General features: G+C 41.7%; 1 protein-coding gene across 1 annotated transcript in view; it reads right to left on the bottom strand.

Moving 5' to 3' along the window:
- Positions 1 to 508: 508 nt before the first annotated feature.
- Positions 509 to 24,944, bottom strand: part of LOC124712198 (odorant receptor Or2-like) — a 45,906-nt gene continuing 21,470 nt past the window's right edge. Inside the window, exons 3-5 of the mRNA XM_047242495.1 lie at positions 22,617 to 22,718; positions 17,380 to 17,535; positions 509 to 565 (exon numbers count right to left, since the gene is read on the bottom strand). Coding sequence (XP_047098451.1) covers positions 509 to 565; positions 17,380 to 17,535; positions 22,617 to 22,718 — 315 coding nt within the window. The remainder of the gene's footprint in view (positions 566 to 17,379; positions 17,536 to 22,616; positions 22,719 to 24,944) is intronic.

Raw genomic sequence — 24,944 nt, 5'->3', positions numbered from 1 at the left:
GTATCAGACTAGATAATTTACGTTTGTCTAAGAAATGCAGTATTATATTTCTAGTTGTAGTACATAGCACATAAAAGGCTTGTTAGAAATGTCAAAAAATATTGAAGATCGTATTACAAAAAATTAGGAGGCCAAATTGTCTTTCCCTGTAGCACAAATCAAATAAACTCATATCACACCCAAAAGAAGTAATCAGCTTCAAATGTGGCAGTTCATTTGCAACTGCTGTCTGTTTTCACAGTAAGCATATCCATTTTAAACATACAAACATGTGCTTAAAGAATGGCTAGTTTTAATTGTAGCTGACAATACAGAAAACTATTTGGTCTGAAATCCAGAACCAACATAAAAAGAGCAATACTTGCTAGCTAATGTTATAACTTGAAGAATTTTTTCTGGAGTGTTGTTATGTATTACATGTAAATCTCCTAAAATGATCTCACCAAGTCATCAATGATTTATTGTGTCCACATTCTCTGAGACTGTCATTCTGACATCTGTTTGGACTCTAGCGTTTGTTCATTTGACTCAAAAGTGCGTAGTATGAGTAAGACGCATTTACAAGCTGAAAGAGAAATGAAAGGTCATAAATAACAATGCAAAGAATTGAAGTTATTGTGTGATCAGAAAGGACAAAGGAAACAGCATTGCTGTGGTCATACCTTACAGGCTGAATTTACTTACTCATATATAAAATTTCTTTTCATTGTAGACACTTTATAATATAAATCCCTTTAACATTGGTAAATGTCTTGAATTTAATGGGACTATGTTAACAGACTAATATATGAATTTGTGGATTATTTGTATTTTCAGTTTCATTTAAATTTCAGTTTAACCTCCATATCTATGATTAGATAAATTATTATATCATAGTATATCTTGAGATATTATGAAGAGAACTAGGAAAGATCAGAATGCTGAGCTGTAAAGTGATTCAGTGAGCATAATGTTGAAGAAACAGTATTTTTCGTTTCTTTGATTAATTTCAAGGTTTTACACTCATGCAGTGTTATAAAGTAAACTTATAACTGTCACAGGTGAACACTATGTTCTTATTTTCTTTTTCAACTTAATTTTTTGTATAGTGATTACAATAATCTGAGTTTATTGTTTCCTAATTTATTGGTACAAGAATAGTATATTCATAATTTGATACTCACTTCTGTATAGTCCCACTTACATAACTTGTTTTTGTAGGTAATAATGTTAACTTCAAAATAAAAAACTAAATCATAGATATTATTCTTTGACTGTGCGTATATGAGTAAATTAATAATGTCTCAGGAAGAATACATAAGTACCTGGTTTACTAAGATAGAAACAAAATAAACAATATTAAAAATATCTGTGCATTTTATAATGTCATAAGTATGCATTCGCAAACTACCTATTCTCACTTAAAAGGCCAAGCTGTGGGTACTGTAGGAAAAAATTTTCCATTGAAAAGTTGTTAATATGAAATTTCAAATATTTTCACTTAGATGAGAAAGCATCTATGCCTTTTATTCGAGCTTAGTTTTATTCATTCTCGAATTACAGATATTTCTTCCTTATAAGTGACGTGAAAGCGGACGGCGTTAATGCAGGGTAAATGCATTAAGGTCACCCTCATATCAGTAGCGACGAGTAACTGTGTTATCACAGAGGTTTTCATTCACTGTCTTCCTGACAGGTCATCCGTTACTCACTGTACAATGGTCAACGTAACTCGTATTTCCGTGAAAGTAGGGATGGCGTAGACAAACTGCAAGGACGACGATCGGAAACGGCAGCGAATGGTGCTACATTAACGGCTGTTATGGCATCAGGTAGCCCCGCTGTTTAGGGTTACCATCTCTGATTAGTAATAAAAGCGTTCTCCATCCCGCATTCGAAACCCGACACTGCTTAAACTTTGATTCTTAGTCAGCATTGGCGGCCGACGACTTCCGCTATAAGATGTTCTCCTTATTCAGTCAACGGTCTTCTCAAACGTGGCTGAGGAGCTGGCAGCGCTTCAGGACAATCTCTTGTCCTAGGGGTGGGAAACCGTCCGTAAAGGTTGAAGAAACAACAATGATCAACGTCAGAAAGATTGAGAAGGCAATGCAAACTACTACGTTAATGACATAATATGTATCCACAGGTCATGTGGCCTGTAATTGAGTAGTTCCCCATTCGGATGTCCGGGAGGGGACTGCCAAAGAGTAAAAGACCATGAGAAACAGACTGAATAACAAGCGAAAGGCTAACATTATACTAGTCGGGGTATGGAATGTCAGAAGCCTGAACGTGGCAGGGAAGCTAGAAAATGTAAAGAGGGATTACAAAGGCTCAATATACGTATAGAAGAGTTCTGTGAAGTGAAATGGTAACAAGAAAGGGATTTCTGGTTAGATAAGTATAGGGTTAATATCAACAGCAGCAGAAAATGGTATAACGGGAACAGGGTTTGTTATGAATAGGAAGGTAGGACGCACAGTGAGTAACTGTGAACATTTTAGCGAGAGAGTAGTTCTCATCAGAATCGGCAGCAAACCAACACCAGCAGCAATTGCTCAGGTACACGTTTCAACATCGCAAGCTGATGATAAAGATATAGAAAAGTATATGAGGTACTGAAAAATTTATCAGTATGCAAAGGGAGCAGAAAACCTAATACTCTAGGAGGACTGGAATGCAGTTCCAGGTGAAGTAGTAGAAGAAACGTTCACAGGAAAATATGGGCTTGGGACAAGGAATGAGAGAGGAGAAAGGCTAACTGAGTTCTGTAATAAATTTCAGCTAATAATGGCAAATACTTTGTTGAAGAATCACAAGAAGAGAAGGTATACTTAGAAAAGACGGTATGATACGTGAACATTTCAGTTAGATTACATCATAGTCAGACAGAGATTCCGAAATCAGATTCTGGATTGCAAGGCATACCCGGGTGTAGATGTGGTCTCAGATCACGACGTAGTAGTGATGAAGAGTAAGCAGAAGTTTAAGAGATTAGTCAGTAAGAATCAATACGCCTAGAAATGGGATATGGAAGTACTAATGGATGACGAGATACGGTTGACGTTCTTTAAGGCTGTAAATACAGCAATACAGAATAGTCTAGGAAGCAGTACAGTTGAAAAGGAATGGACATATCTATTTACGGCCAAACACAGAAGTTGGAATCGAAATCATAGGTATACAGAAGGTAACTGCGAAGAAGCCATGGGTAACCGAAGAAATACTTCAGTCGATGAAAAAAGGACGTACAAAAGTGTTCAGAGGAATTCAGGAATATAGAAATAAAAATTAAAACCAAGGATGGCAATATTAATAGTTCAACTGGAATTCCATTGTTAAATGCAGAGGAGAGAGTGGACAGGTGGAAAAGTAAACTGAAGACCCCAAAGTGGGGGAATATTTCTCTTATATGGTAGAAGAAGAAACAGGAGTCGATTTAGAAGAGATAGGAGATCGAGTATTAGAATTCAAGGGACGTTTGGAAGACTTACGATGAAATAAGGCAGAAGGGATAGATAACATTTCATCAGAATTTCTGTAATGGATGGAGAACTGACAACAAAACGACTACTCACGTAGATGTGAAAAATCTATATCATCTGACTTTCGGAAAATTAACATCCCTAAAATTACGAAGACTGCAAGCCCTGACAAGTGTGAGAATTATCACACAATCAGTTTAACAGCTCATTTATGAAAGTTTCTTACGAGAATAATATACAGATGAATGGAAATGAATATTGGGGTTGTGTTAGACACGATCAGTTTGGCTTTAGGAAAGGCTCAGGCACAAGAAAGGCAATTCTGACATTGCGATTGATAATGGAAGTGAAACTAAAGAAAAATCATGACACGTTCAAAGGGTATGTCGACCTGCAAAAAGTATTCGACAATGTAAAATAGTGCAAGACGTTCGAAATTCTGAGCAAAATATGGGAAGCGATAGGGAGAGACAGGCAGTATACAACATGTACGAGAGGCAACACAGACTAATAAGTGCTCTGATTAAAAAGGGTGTAAGATATTGATTTAGTCTTTCGCCCTTACTGTTCAATCTGTACATAGAAGAAGCAGTGACCGAAATAAAAGAAAGTTTGGGGAGTGCAATTAATATTCAAGCTGAAAGGATATCAACTAAACGATTCACTGATGACATTGCTTTGCTGAGTGAAAGTGAAGAAGAATTACATGTTCTTCTACATGGAATGAACAGTCTAATGAGTGACCGCAATGATTCCAAGATTTAAATTAATTAGACTTATGTCTGTGATGGTATGTGAAGGCAATTGTGTATGCAGTGAAATGGAATGCTTGCTAATGGACCTCCAGGCAAAAGCAGTTACTTTGGCATTGATTATCACTCCATTGAACTACTCAGGTTCTCCAAGAGCCCCCTGCTTTTAGTTCCCAAACAGCACGATCACCACCATACCCTCTCTTCACAACACAGCAGAGCAAGAGAAAAAGAGGGAAACGTTTCGTGTCAAGAGATCTTTTAAGAGGAAACCATTTACTCTGAAGCAGGAAGCTCCTTAAAACATTACAAAGCACAGAACACTTTGCCTACATACAACTGTGCATAGCTTCATTTCATAGAGAAAGGAATATTTAAGTTTGCCATGAGGATTTATAAGTTATTTCATGGTTTTGTTATTTGTCACGATCCACTGCCTCTCAGAACTTCCAGTTACTGTCAGGAAGATACAGTCAAGAGGAGCTATGTTGGCGACTTATGTGAGGCATGAGTCGAGCTGCGAAGCAGCGTTGCAAGCTCTAACACCAAGGGATGGCGTTACACTAGCTGCTGGAATGACCTGCTGACGGTGATGCTACATTCAGTGTAATAGAATATGGAGAGTATGGTAGATTTTCCGTAGTTCTTGTAATTAACTTCACAATATCTTTTCAGCAACTTCGTTGTTTTCGTAGAGTGCTCAAATAGGTTTCTGTCGAGTGCCTGGTTCCAATGGCATCTCCCTGGGATCCATAAGGTGCTCCTAGTTGTAGCTTTGGTGCAGTGGGGAGTAACTATTAATCGTACTACATCTTTTTCTATCAGTACCTATAGTGCTGTACAATATTAGTTCCCGCATCTTTCATCACATTATGTCAAAAAAGAGCGCCTCCTCCCTTTAAAGAAGCTACACATCTCCTACGTGTCTCTCCATCGCCCAGAAAAATGAGGGCCCATTCTTGCAGAGTAGGGGTTACCGCACAGGATATCTGTGTCTTCACCTGAGAAACTGGCTGGTGTATTTCCCTGCCCACGCGTCTGGAAGTTCCGTGATGGCTATGTATTCCTTTCTGTTCGTAATACGCCGCAAGGTTGGCCATGTAGGCGATCAGTGCATCCTTGCTTACTCTCTCCTCTGGCCCATAATTCGAAGCCGACAGTAGCCTAGGATATTAAATGCATGGAAATAAAATAAAGGTGTCCTATCAATTGAATGTGAATAAATCGACCTTACATTAGGTTGTGAAATGATTCATTCAGTAATCAATGTCGAATGAAGTGGAATGGAATGTGGAACCGACCTCACTGCTACGCCAAAACCCCTTTAACTTCCTGGAAAACACGTCAAGCGTTCCTGTACCCTTTATGTGATCAAAAGTATCCGGGCACATGGCTGAAAATGACTTACAGGTTCGTGGCGGCCTTCATCGGTAATGCTGGAATTCAATATGGTATTGGCCCACCCTTAGGCTTGATGACAGCTTCCACTCTCGCAGGCTACGTTCAGTCAGGTGCTGGAAGGTTTATTGGGGAATGGCAGCCCATTCTTCACGGAGTGCTGTAATGAGGAGAGGTATCGATTTCGATCGGTGAGGCCTGGCACGAAGTCGGGGTTCCAAAACATCCCAAAGTTGTTATCTATGATTCAGGTCAGGGCTCTGTGCAGGCCAGTTCATTACACGGATGTTATTGTTGTGTAACCACTCCGCCACAGGCCGTGCATTATGAACAGGAGCTCGTACGTGTTGAAAGAAGCAATCACCATCCCCGAACTGCCCATCAACTGTGGGAAGCAAGAAGGTGCTCCAAACATCAATGTAGGACTGTGCTGTGATACTGCCACACAAAAAAGCAAGGGGAGCAAACCCTCTCCATGAAAAACACGACCACACCGTAACACCAACACCTCCGAATTTTACTGTTGGCACCATACACTCTGGCAGATGACGTTCACCGAGCATTCGCCATACTCGCACCGTGCCATCGAATCGCCACATTGTGTATTGTGATTCTTCACTTCACAAACTGTTTTTCCACTGTTCAATCGTCCAATATTTACGCCCCTTACACCGAGAGCGGTGTCGTTTGGCATTTCCCTGCGTGATGTGTGATTTATGAGCAACCGTTCGACCATGAAATCCAAGTTTTCTCACCTCTCGCCTAACTATCATTGTACTTGTACTTGCAGTGGGTCCTGATGTAGTTTGGATTTCTTGTGTGATGTCTGGATAGATGTCTGCATCTTACACATTACGAACCTCTTCAACTGTCGGTGGTCTCTGTCAGTCAACAGACTAGGCGGCCTGTACGCTTTTGTGCTGTACGTGTTCCTTCATGTTTCCACTTCATTATCACATCGGAAACAGTAGACCTAGGGATGTTTAGGAGCGTGAAAATCTCGCTTACAGATTTATGACACAAGTGACACCCAGTCACCTGACCGCGTTCGATGTCCGTGAGTTCCGCGGACCGCCCCATTCTGCTCTCTCGCGATGTCTAATTACTACTGAGGTTGCTGATATGGATTACCTGGCAGTAGCTGGTGGCACAATGCACCTAATATGAAAAACGTATGTTTTGCAGGTGTCCGCATGCTTTTGATCACAGAGTGTATCACAGGACTGGCCTCAGTAGAAATTTCGATGTAACTGGCGAATAATTAAAGCTACGCTCAATTGAGAAACAACATTTTTCTCATGTGATGTTGTTCCTGTTGACCTCAGTCCTGAGACTGGGTTGATGCAGCTCTCCATGCCACTCTATCCTCTGCAAGCTTCTTCGTCTCACAGTATTTACTGCAACCTACATCCTTCTGATACTGATTAGTCTATTCATCTTTTGGTCTCCCTCTACGGTTTTTACCCTCCACGCTGCCCTACAATGCTAAATTTGTGATCCCTTGATGTCTCAGAACATGTCCTACCAACCGGTCCCTTCTTCTTGTCAAATTGTGCCACAAACTCCTCTTCTCCCCAATTCTATTCAATACCTCCTCATTAGTGATGTGATATACCCATCTAAACTTCAGCATTCTTCGGTAGCATCACATTTCGAAAGCTTCTATTCTCTTCTTGTCCAACTATTTATCGTCCATGTTTCACTTCAATACATGGCTATACTCCATACAAAAACTTTCAGAAACGACTTCATGAAACTTAAATCTATACTCAATGTTAACAAATTTCTCTTCTTCAGAAACGCTTTCCTTGCCATTGCCAGTCTACATTTTATATCCTCTCTACTTCGACCATCATCAGTTATTTTGCTCCCCAAATAGCAAAACTCCTTTACTACTTTAAGTGTCTCATTTCCTAATCTAATTCCCTCAGCACCACTCGACTTAATTCGATTACATTCCATTATCCTCGTTTTGCTTTTGTTGAGTTTTTCTTTTGTTTCCTTTACTTCTTGCTCAATATACAGATTGAATAGCATCGATGAGAGGCTACAACCCTATCTAACTCCCTTCCCAACCACTGCCTCTCTTTCATGCCCCTCAACTCTTGGAACTGCCATCTGGTTTCTGTACAAATTGTAAATAGCCTTCCGCTCCCTGTATTTTACCCCTGCCACCTTTAGAATTTCAAAGAGAGTATACCAGTCAACATCGTCAAAAGCTTTCTCTAAGCCTACAAATGCTAGAAACATAGGTTTGCCTTTCCTTAATCTTTCTTCTAAGATAAGTCGTAAGGTCAGATTTGGCTCACGTGTTCCAACATTTCTACGGAATCCAAACTGATCTTCCCCGAGGTCGGCTTCTACCAGTTTTTCCACTCGTCTGTAAGGAATTCGCGTTAGTATTTTGCAGCTGTGACTTATTAAACAGATAGTTCTATAATTTTCACGTCTGTCAACACCAGCATTCTTTGGGATTGGAATTATTATATTCTTCTTGAAGCCTGAGGGTATTTCGCCTGTCTCATATATCTTGCTCACGAGATGGTAGAGTTTTTTCAGGACTTGCTCACCCAAGGCCGTCAGTAACTGTAATGGAATGTTGTCTACTCCCGGGCCCTTGTTTCGATTCAGGGCTTTCAGTGCTCTGTTAATCTCTTCACGCAGTATCGTATCTCCCATTTCATCTTCATCTACATCGTCTTCCACTTCCACAATATTGTCCTCAAGTACACCGCCCTTGTATAGACCCTCTTTACACTCCTTCCACCTTTCTGCATTCAATTCTTTGCTTAGGACTGGGTTTCCACCTGAGCTCTTGATATTCATGGAAGTGGTTCTCTTTTCTTCAAAGGTCTCTTTGATTTTCCTGTATGCAGTATCTGTCTTACCCCTAGTGAGATAAGCCTCTACATCCTTACATTTGTCCTCTAGCCATCACTGCTTAGCCATTTTGCACTTCCTGTCGATCTCATTTTTGAGACGTTTGTACTCCTTTTTGCCTGCTTCATTTACTGCAATTTTATATTTTCTCCTTTCATCAATTCAATTCAATATTTCTTCTGTTACCCAAGGATTTGAACTAGCCCTCGTCTTTTTACCTACTTGATCCTCTGCTGCCTTCACTACTTCATCCCTCAGAGCAACCCACTCTTCTTCTACTGTATTTTTTCCCCCATTCCTGTCAATTGTTCCCTTATGCTCTCCCTGAAACTCTGTACAACCTCTGGTTGTTTCAGTTTATCCAGGTCCCATCTCCTTAAATTCCCACCTTTTTGCAGTTTCTTCAGTTTTAATCTACAGCTCACAACCAATAGATTGTGGTCAGTGTCTACATCTGCCCATGGAAATGTCCTACAATTTAAAACCTGGTTCCTAAATCTCTGTCTTACCATTATATAATCTATCTGATGCCTTCTAGTATCTCCAGGATTCTTCCATGTGTACAACTTTCTTTTATGATTCTTGAACCAAGTATTAGCTGTGATTAAGTTATGCTCTGTGTAACATTCTACCAGACGGCTTCCTCTTTCATTTCCATATTCACCTCCTATGTTTCCTTCTCACCTTTTCCTTCTCTCGAATTCCAGTCAAACATGGCTATTTAATTTTCGTCTCCCTTCACTACCTGAATAATTTCTTTTATCTCATCATACATTTCATCAATTTCTTCATCATCTGCAGAGCTAGTTGGCACATAAACTAGTACTACTGTGGGAGGCATGGACTTCGTGTGTATCTTGGCCACAATAAGGCGTTCACTATGCTGTTTGTAGTAGCCTACCCGCACGCCTATTTTTCATTCATTATTAATCCTACTCCTGCATCACCCCTATTCGATTTTGTATTTATAACCCTGTATTCACCTGACCAAAAGCCTTGTTCCTCCTGCCACCGAACTTCACTAATTCCCACCATTCCTAACTTTAACCTATCCATTTCCCTTTTTAAATTTCCTAACCTACCTGCCCGATTAAGGGATCTGACATTCCACGCTCCGTTCTGTAGAATGGCAGTTTTCTTTCTCCTGATAACGACGTCCTCTTGAGCAGCCACCGCCCGGAGATCCGAATGGGGGACTATTTCTCCTCCGGAATATTTTACCCAAAAAAATGGCTCTGAGCACTATGGGACTCAACATCTTAGGTCATCAGTCCCCTAGAACTTAGAACTACTTAAACATAACTAACCTATAGGTATCACAAACATCCATACCCGAGGCAGGATTCGAACCTGCGACTGTAGCAGTCCCGCGGTTCCGGACTGCAGTGCCTAGAACCGCACGGCCACCACAGCCGGCGATATTTTACCCAAGAGGACGCCATCATCATTTAACCATATAATAAAGCCGTATGCCCTCGGGAAAAATTATGACTGTAATTTCCCCTTGCATTCAGCTGTTCACAGTACCAGCACAGCAAGGCCTTTTTGGTTAGTGTTACAAGACCAGATCAGTCAATCATCCAGACTGTTGCCCCTGCAACTACTGAAAAGGCCGATCCCCCTCTTCAGGAACCACACGTTTGTCTGGCCTCTCAACAGATACCCCTCCGTTGTGGTTGCACCTACGGTACGGCCATCTGTATCGCTGAGGAACGCAAGCCTCCCCAGCAACGGCAAGGTCCATTGTTCAAGGGGCTAGTCTCATGTGATACAACACATAATAAATGATATCTTCTGTTCACAATTTTCCGTGAAGTAGAGTTATTAGCAATGGTGCGCAAGCGAATTTTTGCGCTCTATGGAATTGTTTTCATTGCATTACCATGAATAAAAGGAAGTATTGGCGCTCTGTAAAAAAACCACATAGCGTACAGACATGAAACTGACTAGGGATTGAGTACCCCATCTTGTCAATTGTAATCATGGAAGTATGATTGAAGAACAATAAATGTCTCACTTGGCATCCATGGCAAGATTAAATTAAAGTAGACGCTTACCTATGCTAATTTTTAAATATGAATAAACTGCGCTTCCTCACTTGTTATCAAGACTTGTCATGGAATATTTTTAGTCTATGTGAGCTTACACAATCTGTCTTTGGTGACATTTCATTATCCTACTAGTTTTGATAAATTACGCCAATCATGAAGTGCCTAACTGGTGAATCCTGCACATAATGAAACTATTTACCCGTTATTGGTACTTATTTTGATACCTGTAGACGTTTCTGGAAGAATAAGTTAAAAGGAATAGCTAAAATTATCATAAACTCAACAAAAATATTGTTAATCTGTAACATTATACTGATGATTGGTGAAGGTGTGTAGTGGTAAATTAACAACTTTGTAACAATAATTGCTGTCATCTTTGTGACCTATTATTAATTCTATAAACTAGATTAACGTATTTTTACATATATCAACTTCTCACCTAACTAGCACAGAGTAAAGTAATAGCCCCGAAAATTATAGTTATAGATGTGCGAACCATATTTGACTCAAAAATTTATTTATTTTCTTCCATGAGGGCACGTCCACATGAATAGGGTTGTAGCCTGAAAGCCTTCAGGGAACATGCAAGCCAGGAAAACGCACATATTGACAGGATGGCAGGACGTGCGGTAAAAACGAATTCCACTAGACTCTTGTGCCCAAAGGTATCAGATGGCTATAACTAGCGACCGTCTTACAAGTGCTGCAGTGTTGACTGTGTACATCCCAGGATACAAAAACTTCGCAGTTATGTTTATCATGGCGTACCATGAAAAAATAGTAGTTCCACTTTCTGCTGACAGGTGTAAATATGCCGCTGTAGGCAGTTTCCCTTTTTGATGTAAGTGTGCTGTATGTTGTTTGATGATATATGTTGATTTATTTCATCATATGACTGTTGATTAGAGACGCAATGGCTATTGAGAAGAGAGTCTATGCGTTGTTGATAAAGATGTTTTATCAAAATGGCAGCAATTGTAGCGCTGCATTGTGGAAACATCGCAGACAGAAACAATTCCTAATATGACACTTCTCTGTAAATGGGCTACAGAATTTGCTTAATGAAATTTGAAGAAACAGGTGAATTAGTTTAGTAGAAGGATGAAGTTCGTTCTGCCACATTTTGTTTGAGTAGGTTGTGTATATTCAGGGACAAACATATATTCAGGGGCAAACTTACTGCTCTGTTAATTGATTTATGTCCCCCTGGGAGTTGATTTGTAACCCCTGAGGATAGTTCAGCCTTCTGAGAAACCCCAATGCCTCACCTTGTCCCTTTCCCTACAGATCCCTGAGAGAAATCCCCAAACCTCCTCCACCTCGCCAATACCAGCGTACTTTTGATCTGAAGTTAACTGACTACTTAATTAAACAGATCAAGTAATTAACCGTTTTACCTCTGGGAAACCCCAGTCGTCCAATCACCACCCACACTTCACTCCTCCTCTCCAATACCTGTAAACTGGTGGGAGAAAGATTCTACAGTGAAGAGGAAGGATTACAGGACACGAAATTCAAATAAGTATCAATGTAATATTGCTTCATTTTCTTTATTTAATCAGTATGTGGGGGACAAGTCACCGCCCTATTGGGAAATGACTCACTGCCAATATTTCCAATCTTATGACATCAGCTCACATTATATTGGCGAAGAGTTTTGCAGTTAGGTCAAAAACCTAACGTATGTGAGTGATTCTCCAACGTTGAAAATCTGTTTTACTATGAAGAAGGATCATCACAAGGCGACAGTGAGTATTATAAGTGATCTGTTTGACTCCTGTAAATTGTTAAAGAATTAATTTGATAGGGTAGCCCAACTGACGCATTTCCCACAATTCTTATATCACAATTGTGCGAGCTCTCCTTCTGTCCCCAGCATTAGCCAATAGAAACACAGTATTCCGAGTGTGGATGACAACCTCCTTCTGCATGTTTGGACATGTCAGTACACACACAAACATGAAGTAACAACTTGAGAGAGAATGGAAATGGTTTCCCAGGTATCAAAGGACACGAAATTTTGCTGACAATGTGGCGGTGCAGAAGGTGCCCTCTATATGGGTGAATTGCAAATTGCCCAGTTTGCATTTGACAGTCTTTGTGATCGTATAGGTTATGGGCAACGTTTGGAGGAGGGTGCTTCTGTTCTCAAACATCTCTAATTACAAAACTCCCAATACATGGCGTGTGTTTTTGAAATGAAATTGATTGTTCTGCTTTCGTCTGTCTATACACATGGTGCTGGGCCGTGTCACTGTTTATGATGTGATCGTGAGTCAGTAGATCCCACCAACACTGCTAGGGGCACTGGGGCTGCTAACTAGTTGTCCACACACCTGGGCACGAGGCTTGTGGACTCACTGGGAAGCATAACACAATGTCGCAACAGTCCCAGCTAAGTGCTATAAGAGAATTATTTCCCTTGGGCCATGCATCTGCTCGTAGCTGTTAGCAGATGCATGTTACCATCAACTGACACTTTGTTTGGGGACTGGGGTGATTCCAGTCTGTGCAGCATACAGGACAGCCCTATGTGCAAGCCTCTCTGCTGACCTGCAGGCACAGGAGAATAGGGGATGGCCAGCACAGCTGCAGTTCCCCGGACACCTGCCTTGTGGTCGTTATGAAGATGCGATTTGAAGTTTCTTTTTATGGATATAGGTTGTGATGGTGGAGGAAGCTGCTTTTCTAGTCAGTCATCTGTGCATACAAGACCTCATATACATAACGAGTTTTCCACCCACTAATCGCAACATTCTGCAAAGTCGTTCAACCTGTTGAGATATTTCCCACAAATTAAGCAACTGATCAATCAAAATTGACTTAATATATCCAGGAAACCAACAGGTTTGGGATCGATGCAGTAAGAATTACGACCATCAGCACCAGTATCCACCAGTAGGATCTGACGTGACGTCATAAGAGTGGAGGTCTTGCAAAGAGTTATTTGCAATGAAGGAGGAGCTTTGTCCCCTGCATGGTGATCAAATAAAGGATATGAAGCAATATATTACTGACACATTTTAATTCCCTGTCAGGAGTCCCTTCCTCTGCAGATGAGACTGAGTATTTTTCCCACCAATTTCCATATGGTGGAGGGGAGGAGTGAAATGGGGAATGGGAGAGCTGGGAAATTTCCCAGTGATGCAGTTAGTGTTAGGGATTCCCTGAAGCGAATGAAGAGGAATGGAAGGAGGAGGGGCAGGAGGTCATCTTAGTATTTCTCATATGTACCAGTCGTTGCCAGGGTTCGTAAATCAACATCCAGGCGATCATAAATCAATCAACAGAACAATTGTTTCGCCTAAGAATGTATGCTATGTTAGCCTCCTTCAGAAACAAATTTCGCCGGGAGGAACTTTACCCTAATACATGGATTATGCAGCAGGGAAAGGGAGGTGATCCATTCCCATGACAGTTGATAATAAGTATGGTGGAGCTATAGCTGAACATGCAAGACATGCCTCAAATTCTGTAGCCAGTGGTAGAACTGTGTTACAGGAATTGTCATTTCCTGGTTAAGATATAAGAAAATTTGTCGCACGTTTTCCACTTCGTCCATACTAGATTCAGCATGTGCACCAATGAAACCCAATGATAGGGTACAACACAGCGACTTTGCGTTTCGTCTTTTTTGTCAGACATGTAAATGGATAAAATGTGGCAGGGGAATGTTCTTTGGCTGGACAAGTCAGATTTTGCTGTGCACGGTGCTGTAAATGCATGGAACTGTCGCATATGAGGCTCTGCTCCGCCATATATTGTGCTTGAACATCCACTGCAGTCAATTTATTTGAGTTTGTAGAGTGGTTTCACAAGCTCCTTTACTCTTACTGAGTTTTTCATATAGAAGATGACACCTTACGGACCTGTTCGGTGTACAGTGACATATGCAAGTTACATGGATCTCTTTGTGTAACATGCACTCTCAGCAACTGTGTCCACATAATGTTTTCATGCACGACAGGGCGACTCTACACGTCGCTTTGGAGGTGAAAAGTTTTCTCCGTAAAACCTTCGGTATTGCTCCCATCATCTGCAGGCAACTGCAAGTTGTGTGACCTTTCATATCGGCCGACCTAAATCCATGTGACTTCTGATTAAGGGACATCCTAAAGATCGTTTCTATCAGCATGTATCCCGGCTCTTCCTGATCTGAAGGACTGCTTAGAACGACGTATTGTTCGTATTACATCGCATGTGCTGAGAGCAACTGCGACCATGCCGTGTTATGGATATAGCATGTCGCTGAGTCAAATGGTTCAAATGGTTCTGAGCACTATGGGACTTAACATCTGTGGTCATCAGTCCCCTAGAACTTAGAACTACTTAAACCTAACTAACCTAAGGACATCACACACATCCATGCCCGAGGCAGGATTCGAACCTGCGACCGCAGCGGTCGCGCGGTTCCAGACTGTAGCGCCTAGAACCGCTCGGCCACTCCCGCCGGCTTGCTGAGTCAGGAGACCGTACTAAACACATGTTGGAACTTTTTACCATATCTTAATAAACTTGACTGAACCAACGTTATCATGTGTTTGAACGTTCCTTCCCTTTTCCTGCATTCGCGCCACACTCTTACTGCTTACAGCGTTACAGCGCCGTATTTTCAATTGGGTAGCGTTAAATTGGACTGTTATTTTTTCCAGAACATTCCGTAAGCAACCCGATTAATGAACGTACCTACGATGTTTCAGCTCTTGTGATGTTTACAATACTCGGACGGCGAAAGTTTAGTTATAACCATCTGGTACAATCTCCAAACGAAAGGAAATTGAATAAGACAAAAAGTCAGATGTTAAACTCTCCACTAAGAAAATCCTACTGTATGACTGACTTCTCTAACATGATTGTTCGAAACAGCTGAAAGAAACTGCATTTCAACCACTTACTCTCTCATAGAGCTTAATCTGTAAACCTCTGTTAACGATCGTAGTGCTAAGTGAAGTACTGATAATGATGAGTGCTCACTTCAGTTCTGTAACGTGTAAATTGTGTACTTGTGAAAGTTGTGAGAACTTTTTGTTGTTATAACAGTCTCATATTTATATGACATATATGGGTAGTTCACAAATTATCAGATGATTTCTTTTCAAATACTACACTTCTTTGAATTCTAATTCATTGTAATTTTTGCTAAAGCAATGTATTGAAGTTATTGTTATCATTATTATTAATGTTATTAATTACCGTACTAAAATATTCTGGAAATTATTGTTATTACCTAATATTAAAATCTTAGGCAGGTCTGGCGCTTAATGAGTGTTGGTGGTGGATAATTTTATTCTTGTTTGGACAGGGAAGTGGTAACTGACAGTCACACCCCAGCCCCTCCAGAGTCAAACCCCCGATCATTGTCTGCAATGTACACTCCTGGAAATGGAAAAAAGAACACATTGACACCGGTGTGTCAGACCCACCATACTTGCTCCGGACACTGCGAGAGGGCTGTACAAACAATGATCACACGCACGGCACAGCGGACACACCAGGAACCGCTGTGTTGGCCGTCGAATGGCGCTAGCTGCGCAGCATTTGTGCACCGCCGCCATCAGTGTCAGCCAGTTTGCCGTGGCATACGGAGCTCCATCGCAGTCTTTAACACTGGTAGCATGCCGCGACAGCGTGGACGTGAACCGTATGTGCAGTTGACGGACTTTGAGCGAGGGCGTATAGTGGGCATGCGGGAGGCCGGGTGGACGTACCGCCGAATTGCTCAACACGTGGGGCGTGAGGTCTTCACAGTACATCGATGTTGTCACCAGTGGTCGGCGGAAGGTGCACGTGCCCGTCGACCTGGGACCGGACCGCAGCGACGCACGGATGCACGCCAAGACCGTAGGATCCTACGCAGTGCCGTAGGGGACCGCACCGCCACTTCCCAGCAAATTAGAGACACTGTTGCTCCTGGGGTATCGGCGAGGACCATTCGCAACCGTCTCCATGAAGCTGGGCTACAGTCCCGCACACCGTTAGGCCGTCTTCCGCTCACGCCCCAACATCGTGCAGCCCGCCTCCAGTGGTGTCGCGACAGGCGTGAATGGAGGGACGAATGGAGACGTGTCGTCTTCAGCGATGAGAGTCGCTTCTGCCTTGGTGCCAATGATGGTCGTATGCGTGTTTGGCGCCGTGCAGGTGAGCGCCACAATCAGGACTGCATACGACCGAGGCACACAGGGCCAACACCTGGCATCATGGTGTGGGGAGCGATCTCCTACACTGGCCGTACACCACTGGTGATCGTCGAGGGGACACTGAATAGTGCACGGTACATCCAAACCGTCATCGAACCCATCGTTCTACCATTCCTAGACCGGCAAGGGAACTTGCTGTTCCAACAGGACAATGCACGTCCGCATGTATCCCGTGCCACCCAACGTGCTCTAGAAGGTGTAAGTCAACTACCCTGGCCAGCAAGATCTCCGGATCTGTCCCCCATTGAGCATGTTTGGGACTGGATGAAGCGTCGTCTCACGCGGTCTGCACGTCCAGCACGAACGCTGGTCCAACTGAGGCGCCAGGTGGAAATGGCATGGCAAGCTGTTCCACAGGACTACAGCCAGCATCTCTACGATCGTCTCCATGGGAGAATAGCAGCCTGCATTGCTGCGAAAGGTGGATATACACTGTACTAGTGCCGACATTGTGCATGCTCTGTTGCCTGTGTCTATGTGCCTGTGGTTCTGTCAGTGTGATCATGTGATGTATCTGACCCCAGGAATGTGTCAATAAAGTTTCCCCTTCCTGGGACAATGAATTCACGGTGTTCTTATTTCAATTTCCAGGAGTGTACATAGTAACTTCAGGCCATCAAGCCTACACACTTACTGTGAGAAACGCCTCCCTGTTGATCGGGTACAGGTATCCAGCCATCAGAACCAGTGGCTTCTGTGCGCGGCTGACGAGGATTCTCATGGCACGCTTGAAACGCTCACTCGCGTCCATCCATGAGCAGTTGTATGCTGCAGCTGACACAGCCTCCGCCTGTGGACATAAGTACCATTTAGTTTTATGTATTATTTGACGATGAGTTGGTTCTGAATTGTGGTACGGTTGACTTCGCTTCAATGGGTGTAACTGTCTTTTTACACCTCACGCTAGTTTCAGGATTCTGATCGCTAGAGGAACTTTGGAGCAGTTAACTAAATGGCTGAGGACGGTGGTGCTAGGGGAGATAGTGGGATACACTGGGTGCAGGGCCATGGTGTGCACGTAATGCTTTTTCATTGGTAATTGCTATTGCAATTTGGTGAAACTATTTAATAAACCTGGTAACACGCAAGGTGCTTCTAGCTATAAAATTGATCAATATGCTTAATTCTGGCCTCCTTTTCTTATTGATAAATAAACATTTTCGACGGCTTGAATTCTTCCCTTGAAAATAAGTGATGTCATCATAAGTTATTTATTGCAAGCTCTGGTGGATCTAAGTATTAGAAGATTATGCGCTCAGTCAGATTTACTAATTATTTAAGTGTTTTTATGTTGCAGGAGCAACTACTGTGTGCTGAAATAGGTCAACAGATGGAAGTCTCAAGGTGCGAAATTGGGGCTGTAGTGTGGGTAAGGAAGAACAGTCCAATGCAGCTTTGTGAGCTCATCTCAGGGGCGCAGACTTTTGGGAGGCCTTCCGTTGTCTTGGAGAGTGATAAGTTCCTTTAGACTCTTGCGCCGACGAACACGCTGAAGTCGTTATCAGAAAACATCTTAGAGTTTATCGTTGCAACACGAGGGGTGACATCAAGCAGGATAACCCCTCCAAAGTCACCGAAGGCTGTCGCTATAACTTTACCGAATGAGGCTACGGCTTTGAACTTCTTTTTCAGAGTAGAGCTGGTGTGGTGCCGCTCCATGGACTGTCGTTTTTTCACCTCCCAAACAATGTCTTACTAAAAATAGTCACAATCAGCCTCGTAATGCACAAGAAATTCCCCTCAGATGATCCTCCATTGCTCTTTATGTTCTTCTGTTAGCCTGCGAAGAACCCGGCGGGCACATACGTTTGAGTGGACAAGTGTGTCAGGACTACCTACACAGACGTCCAGTTGTGCAGCGAGGTATCTGTGGCTCATCGATCACCTCGAATAAAAGTGTTTGCTCGCTCCAACACTGAAAGAGTCACCGATGTGTGTGGGCAGCCGGCACGCGGGAGACCAGACAGATTTGAGCGACCTTGTTGCGATGATGCTAGACACCTCTTCTAACAATTCACCGTGTATCTGTTCAATGACAGGTCTCTGTAGACATTCTACAAGCCACTATGAATATCTGCGCTGCTCCGGTTTTCCACCAAAGGTACCCAATGACAGCCCGCTGCAGGGGATGTATCTCCGCTACAGATTCCATTTCAGTGGCGAAGTACTGCGTCGCCACCGATTGGCACTTCATGAAACTATAGGGACTAAAGCGGGAATATTCCACGATGCACCTCAACAAAATCCTCATTTTTTCAACCGAAACTGTCGGAAAAAAATTAATTTGATTAACTTTTGTAAACCATTCTGCTTCTCGACGCTAGATCTTGCAAGCAGAGACTACCAAATATTGACGAACGACAAGAACTGATTGAAGAATGCGTACAGCTTAAACTACTGACATTATCTGTACAAACGAGTTCCAATGGGGTTGGAAGGAGGTCCATGATGTTTCCAGTGACTAATGTTTCCGCAGGTCTAAAACGTTTCAATATTTCGCGTACCTAGAGGACAGAGTGTGTTATGGAAGAAACCTGTAGAATATAATGAGAAGCTCGGCTTAAGTTTTGATAGGCTGCAAGAGCAGAAGTTAAATCTACAACAAGGTAAGTGTGAGTTCTTAAGGATAGAAATGATTTTCTTAGGTCATTGTGTCACACAAAAAGGGATCGCACCTCACATGGTATAGCTGGGAGAAGTTGAGCTGTTTTCATAGCCGATGACAACGAAATAATTCAAAGTCTTACTACGATTTATCTAGTAATACTACCAGTCTGTTGCAAATTTTAGCAAAATGGCTAGGTCTCTACACAAACTGCTAAAGAAAGGCGTAAAATATGAATGGACTGAATGACAAACTGAAGGAGATGCTAGTTAACCCACCACCGCTTCAGTACCAGATTTTGTAAAATCCGTCATAGTGACAACAGAGGTGAGCAGTTTACCTCTACCAGTGGTCAATGCAAAAAAGTTGGCGAAGATTTTCTCAGTGTGTATGCATCTACATCTCTAAACAGTGCGGAAATAAATTATAGTACCACAGAGAAAGAATTATTGGCTATGGTATTTGCATTACAGCAGTTGTGGCTCTGAGTACTGAGGTCATCACTCCCCTAGAACTTGGAAATACGTAAACCTAACTAACCTAAGGACATCACACACATCCATGCCCGAGGCAGGACTCGAATCTGCGACCGTAGCGGTAGCGCGGTTCGAGACTGAAGCACAGCAGTTGCGACCGTCCATATATGGACGACAGTTTACACAGATAACAGACTAAGCCGTTAACATGAATATTCAGTGTAAAGGTTCCTGGATCAAGACCTGAAGAGGAGACGTAAACCTGAGGATTGTGACTATGAAGAGACTTACAAGCCGGGTAGACTGAATTGCAGTGCAGACATTTCGTAGGATACGCCCAGCTGAGAGTATCTATACTGATAAAGTTCAGCTGGAAGGCAAGAAGAAGAAGAACGGTCAGGGAACATACAACACATCCAAGCGAGGACTGAACTATGACGTGTAGAGATGGTATCAGTAGCCCCAAGGAAAAGCAATGGATACTACAAAAAATGCATGATAATTCATTGGGAGGACACCGGGGCATGAACAGAGCCTTCGAAAGGATAAATGTGTGCAAGAAATGGAGAGGAATGAAACATAATGTGTAAGAATACATACGTAATATCAGTCATGCAAAAAGATTAGGCTTACACAGGCAAAGAAAAAGAGCTGCCAGAAATAAAAAAAATACAGTTAAAAGTGTACTCGAGAAGTGTTCAATAGACACTGCAGGCCCTTTAGACATGTCAGTCACAGGTAATAGAAATGTGTTAACTTTTCTAGACAACTTAAGTAAGTCTACGTTATCCATGCTAATAGAATGTGAAGATGCTGAGGCAGCAGAAGCATTTGTAGGGCACATAGTTTTTGAGATGTGGATTTCCATCAGTAGTTCAAATGTTTTAAGCGATATTTTCAAGAGAGTATGTAAATTGTTGCATACTTGTAAGAAGCACATAAGAGCGTACCACCCAAAGGCAAACGGTGCACTACGTCGTAAACTGCCTCAGTATCCGAGATGCTTCGTAACAGGTGACCAACCTGCATGGGACAAGTGAGTATCATTCGCAACTTACATTTTCAATACAACACCACACAGTAGTATGGACTACAAACAGTTTGAATTGATTTATGTCAGAAGGATAAACATTCCAGGAACATCACAATAAGAATCAGAAAAGTTAATTACGATTATGAGTAATATGTGAACGAAATGTAAGCTTGAATGCAAGAAACACATAATGCAGCAAGATAATCAATAATACAAAACAAAACGGCTAAAGAGGAACAGTGTGATAAACCTCAAAATCCAAAAGGTTTCAGAGTAGATGATAAAGCCTTACTGTACAATGAAACAGTAAGACCTGGACGAACCATCAAACAAGATGAACAGTGGCAAGGGCCACACGAAGCAGTTAGACTAGGGACGCAAAATGTAGTCATAAAAATAGGAGGAAACAGAGAAATAAAGGTGCATGTCACCTTATTAAAACAGTACTTCTAATTTCAGGTATGACACACGCAGGAAGAATACTATCAGCACTAATGATAATAATATTGCTACTATGAGTCATAGTAAGATCTACTAAAATAGGTAAGTCTTCAGGATTATACTGTGATGATTTAGAAGAAGTAGAAATATACAGTAACACAAGGAGGACTGTAACGTATCTAAATTTAGTTCCTATAACTCAACCTTTTCCGAAGGCTGAAAGATATGGGAGTTAGCAATAAAAAATATAGAAACACGTCAGAAGAATTCAGTGTAGGGTTCATAAACTATCGTTTGCTAGACCACCAGATGACACATCAGGTAGCAAGGGTAAGACTTACAGAGGGTCGTAGACCGGTTAATAAGATACGAGACAAGAAAGGAAAGAGACATGTTCAAATTCGTCGGTGAGGTACGAAAAATAATGATTGGAACACTACATCAGATTAATGCTACGTATTACAAGGAACACATAGAGTATATGGAGATGAATTCCAAGGATCTTTTGACGTTAACTAAGGACCAAGTGGCACTACCAAGATCCACATTAAGTGGGATAAGTGTAATGGTAAGTACGATGAAAGAAAACGAAGACAACCTGAAAGGTTTATGAAGGTGTGTGATAAGGAGCAGCCACATTTGTAAGCTTGTGTGAACTAGTACTGAAAGTAGCAGATGTGTTTGAGGTTATGTCATCAGTGTATGAACAAATGATAAATGCTGTAGCTAACGCACAGAAAGGTATATTGCAGCTTCACGTCATAAATCTAATACAAACTGTGAAATTCCTTACTCTAAAAAAAGGATGATTATTAGGGTTTCTTCCTGTTCCATTCAAGAATGGAGCGCTGGAAAAATGATTGAATGCCTCTATGCGTGCAGTAGTTATTCTAATCTTTGTCATCCCTATGTGAGCGATACGTAGGGGGTTGAAGTATATTCGAAGAGTAATAATTTAAAACCAATTCTTCAAACTTTGTTAACAGACTTTCTCGGGACAATTCTGTCATCAAGACTTTTCTAGCTGAATTGCTTCAGCATCTCTGTGACGCTTTTGGTACATGTAATATTTATATACTTATTCATGGTAGGAAATTGCGCAATACAGCAGTATACCACCGGAGAGACAAAATTTGAAGTAAATTCTTCAGGACGAGTGAAGGAAAGACGAAATGTTGTAACTCGATTGAACTCTCAAGAGAATTTTGAAAATTAATTTATTTTTCCTATTAGTATTATGCTTCTTGACTACGTACTTGTGTTGTTACCCTTAGAGAGAAGCAGATATGTCTGCTTCCTCTTGGTCCGGTACTTACCTGCTCCGTGACATTGTTGGCTGCCCAGCAGTAAAGAAACAGACGAGAGCACGGAATCGGAAGGAAAGATGCACACTTAAACACCACACTGAAGTCCTCGCTCTGCAAAAGGAAGTCCAGATATCAGAGCCTACAGTCTTTTTAGGTTATACAACTTCAGACGAACAATTTTCAACTTACCGTAGAAAACAAAAATGTCACTGATGTTGAAAAGCAAAGAAATCAGATGCTGAGCAAAGCTTATACTTTAACGAACATTTGACGTTGAGGACACTGTTATCTCAAGGAAAAACAAGACCGGGTACTTTCAGTGAAATAAACAGCGATTTTGTTTAAAGTAACATACACTTAACGGTGACTGGATGTGAGATGCAGGGGAAAAGTCTGTGACGAGCTATCAGAACTTCTTCGGTCCCACGACCGATCTCAGGCACTGCTTGTACCTGAATAAAAATCATCATTAATGGCGTCTATAGTCTTTCTGTATAATATTGAGTCACTCAAGATTTGCCAACGGACTTGTAAAAGATGACGATGGAGCACGCACAGTTTCAGGGCAACATCTTGTCCCTGAGGTGGGAAATCTCTCCTAAAAAGCGGAAGAATTATCAATGTTCAACGGTACGAGGAAGCAGAAGGCCAAGGACCCGTGCAATGAAGGCCAATAATGTATATCCAAAGGACATGTGGTATGTAACTCAGAATGTATCAAGATAATGTCTGTACAGAGATAATATATCAAATTAGTTCAAATTTGAGGTTCCAGGAGAGGACCGTAAGACATAGAAAAAATAACCAATGAAAATTTAAACTTCTACACGTCGGAGCGTGAGGTATCATAAGTTTGAACGTGATAGAAAAGAAATGTGACGATTCGGTAAGATATTTTTAGGATCAGTGAAGTGAAAGGGAACACCTGCTAGTGCACTGCAGTTTGCGAAACTGGGTGCTTGCCACCCGAGATGGCTTAAAAATGCTGAACTGATATACCGGCCACGCTGACTGTTGCTTTTTTACCGTTTCCCATTCTCTTTTAGCCAAATGCTGGGCTGGACCTAGAAATTAGCCTCAGGGAATACAATACACAAACTGTTAAAACACGAGAACATACTGGCGAATTTACACTATTCACAAAGCAATGCTGCACAAAACTTCCTTAAGGATTTCCTTGACTGAAAAAGCAGACCCCATAGTAGACGGGATAACGCCAGCAGAAAGAAGTGAAGTGCAAGGAAGAGAGAGACTTTCGGTCAGAATAATATACGATAATATAAACATCAGTAAAAAATGGTGTAACTGGAGCAGAATTGGAATACAGTAAAGAGAGTAAGTTTCTTTGAACAGTTCAGTAATAACCAACAACAGTTTAGTGAAAAATGCCAACGTCAAAATCAGACTGGACAAAGCTAGATATATAGCAAGACGGGTAATACAGGTTGTGGTAAGAGATGGAAATCTAATAATCATCGGACACTGGAACACTGTAGTACGGGAAGGAATTAAAAAAGAGTTAAGGGAGAATGAGGGCCTGCTAGGAAGGGCGAGAAAAGAGAGAGACGAAACAAGTTATGTTATTAATTTCGGCTACTATCAACGACTATTCAAAAACAAGACGAGACTGTATACATGGGAAGAGCTCCCATGGACGCAATGGTACCGGCACGATTATATCATAGACAGGGATTCGTAAATAAGATGTTGGATTCTAAGGCTAACCCAGGAGCAGATACTGACTCAGCACACAATTTAGTACTGATGCAGACTAGACCGAAGTTTACAAGAATCTTTCGGAAGGACCAATACGGTAAGAGGGGTATTGAAGTTCTAAGGAGTCTTTCGATACGTTTGAAGTTCCGTAAGGTTACAGATACTGTGATAATTAATACCTCAATTGATGGTGAAACTAAAAAGTAATGGACTTCGACAGGCAAACATGGGTACAAGGAAGGCAATGGGAAGGAAATCTTTGGAAAGAGAAGAAATTTATTAATAATATTTTAACTGATCGACGAAAGAGTAGAGATTTGGAAGACTTGAGAGCAAAGAAGGCAGAAGACACTGATTAAATAATTGGGGGAATGGCATCCAAATAACCAAGTTGGTATGTAGAATCTAAGAGATTGCAGGTGTAACATCAGGTTCTGAAAAAATATCACCTAAGCAATCTCACGAACAGCAGGGACTGATAATTGCGAGTAATATCCCACCATCAGCTTAAAATATCATGCACCCAACTTCTAACAATGTCCAGGAGAGAAAACAAATCTGTGGAGCTGTTGAATCATTCCGTCTTTCGGAGAGATGAAGGCACCAGATTTCACGACAGAG

This window comes from Schistocerca piceifrons, chromosome 8 (assembly GCF_021461385.2).
Source record: "Schistocerca piceifrons isolate TAMUIC-IGC-003096 chromosome 8, iqSchPice1.1, whole genome shotgun sequence".
Lineage (NCBI taxonomy): Eukaryota > Metazoa > Arthropoda > Insecta > Orthoptera > Acrididae > Schistocerca > Schistocerca piceifrons.
This window is presented reverse-complemented; position numbering and strand designations above follow the sequence as displayed.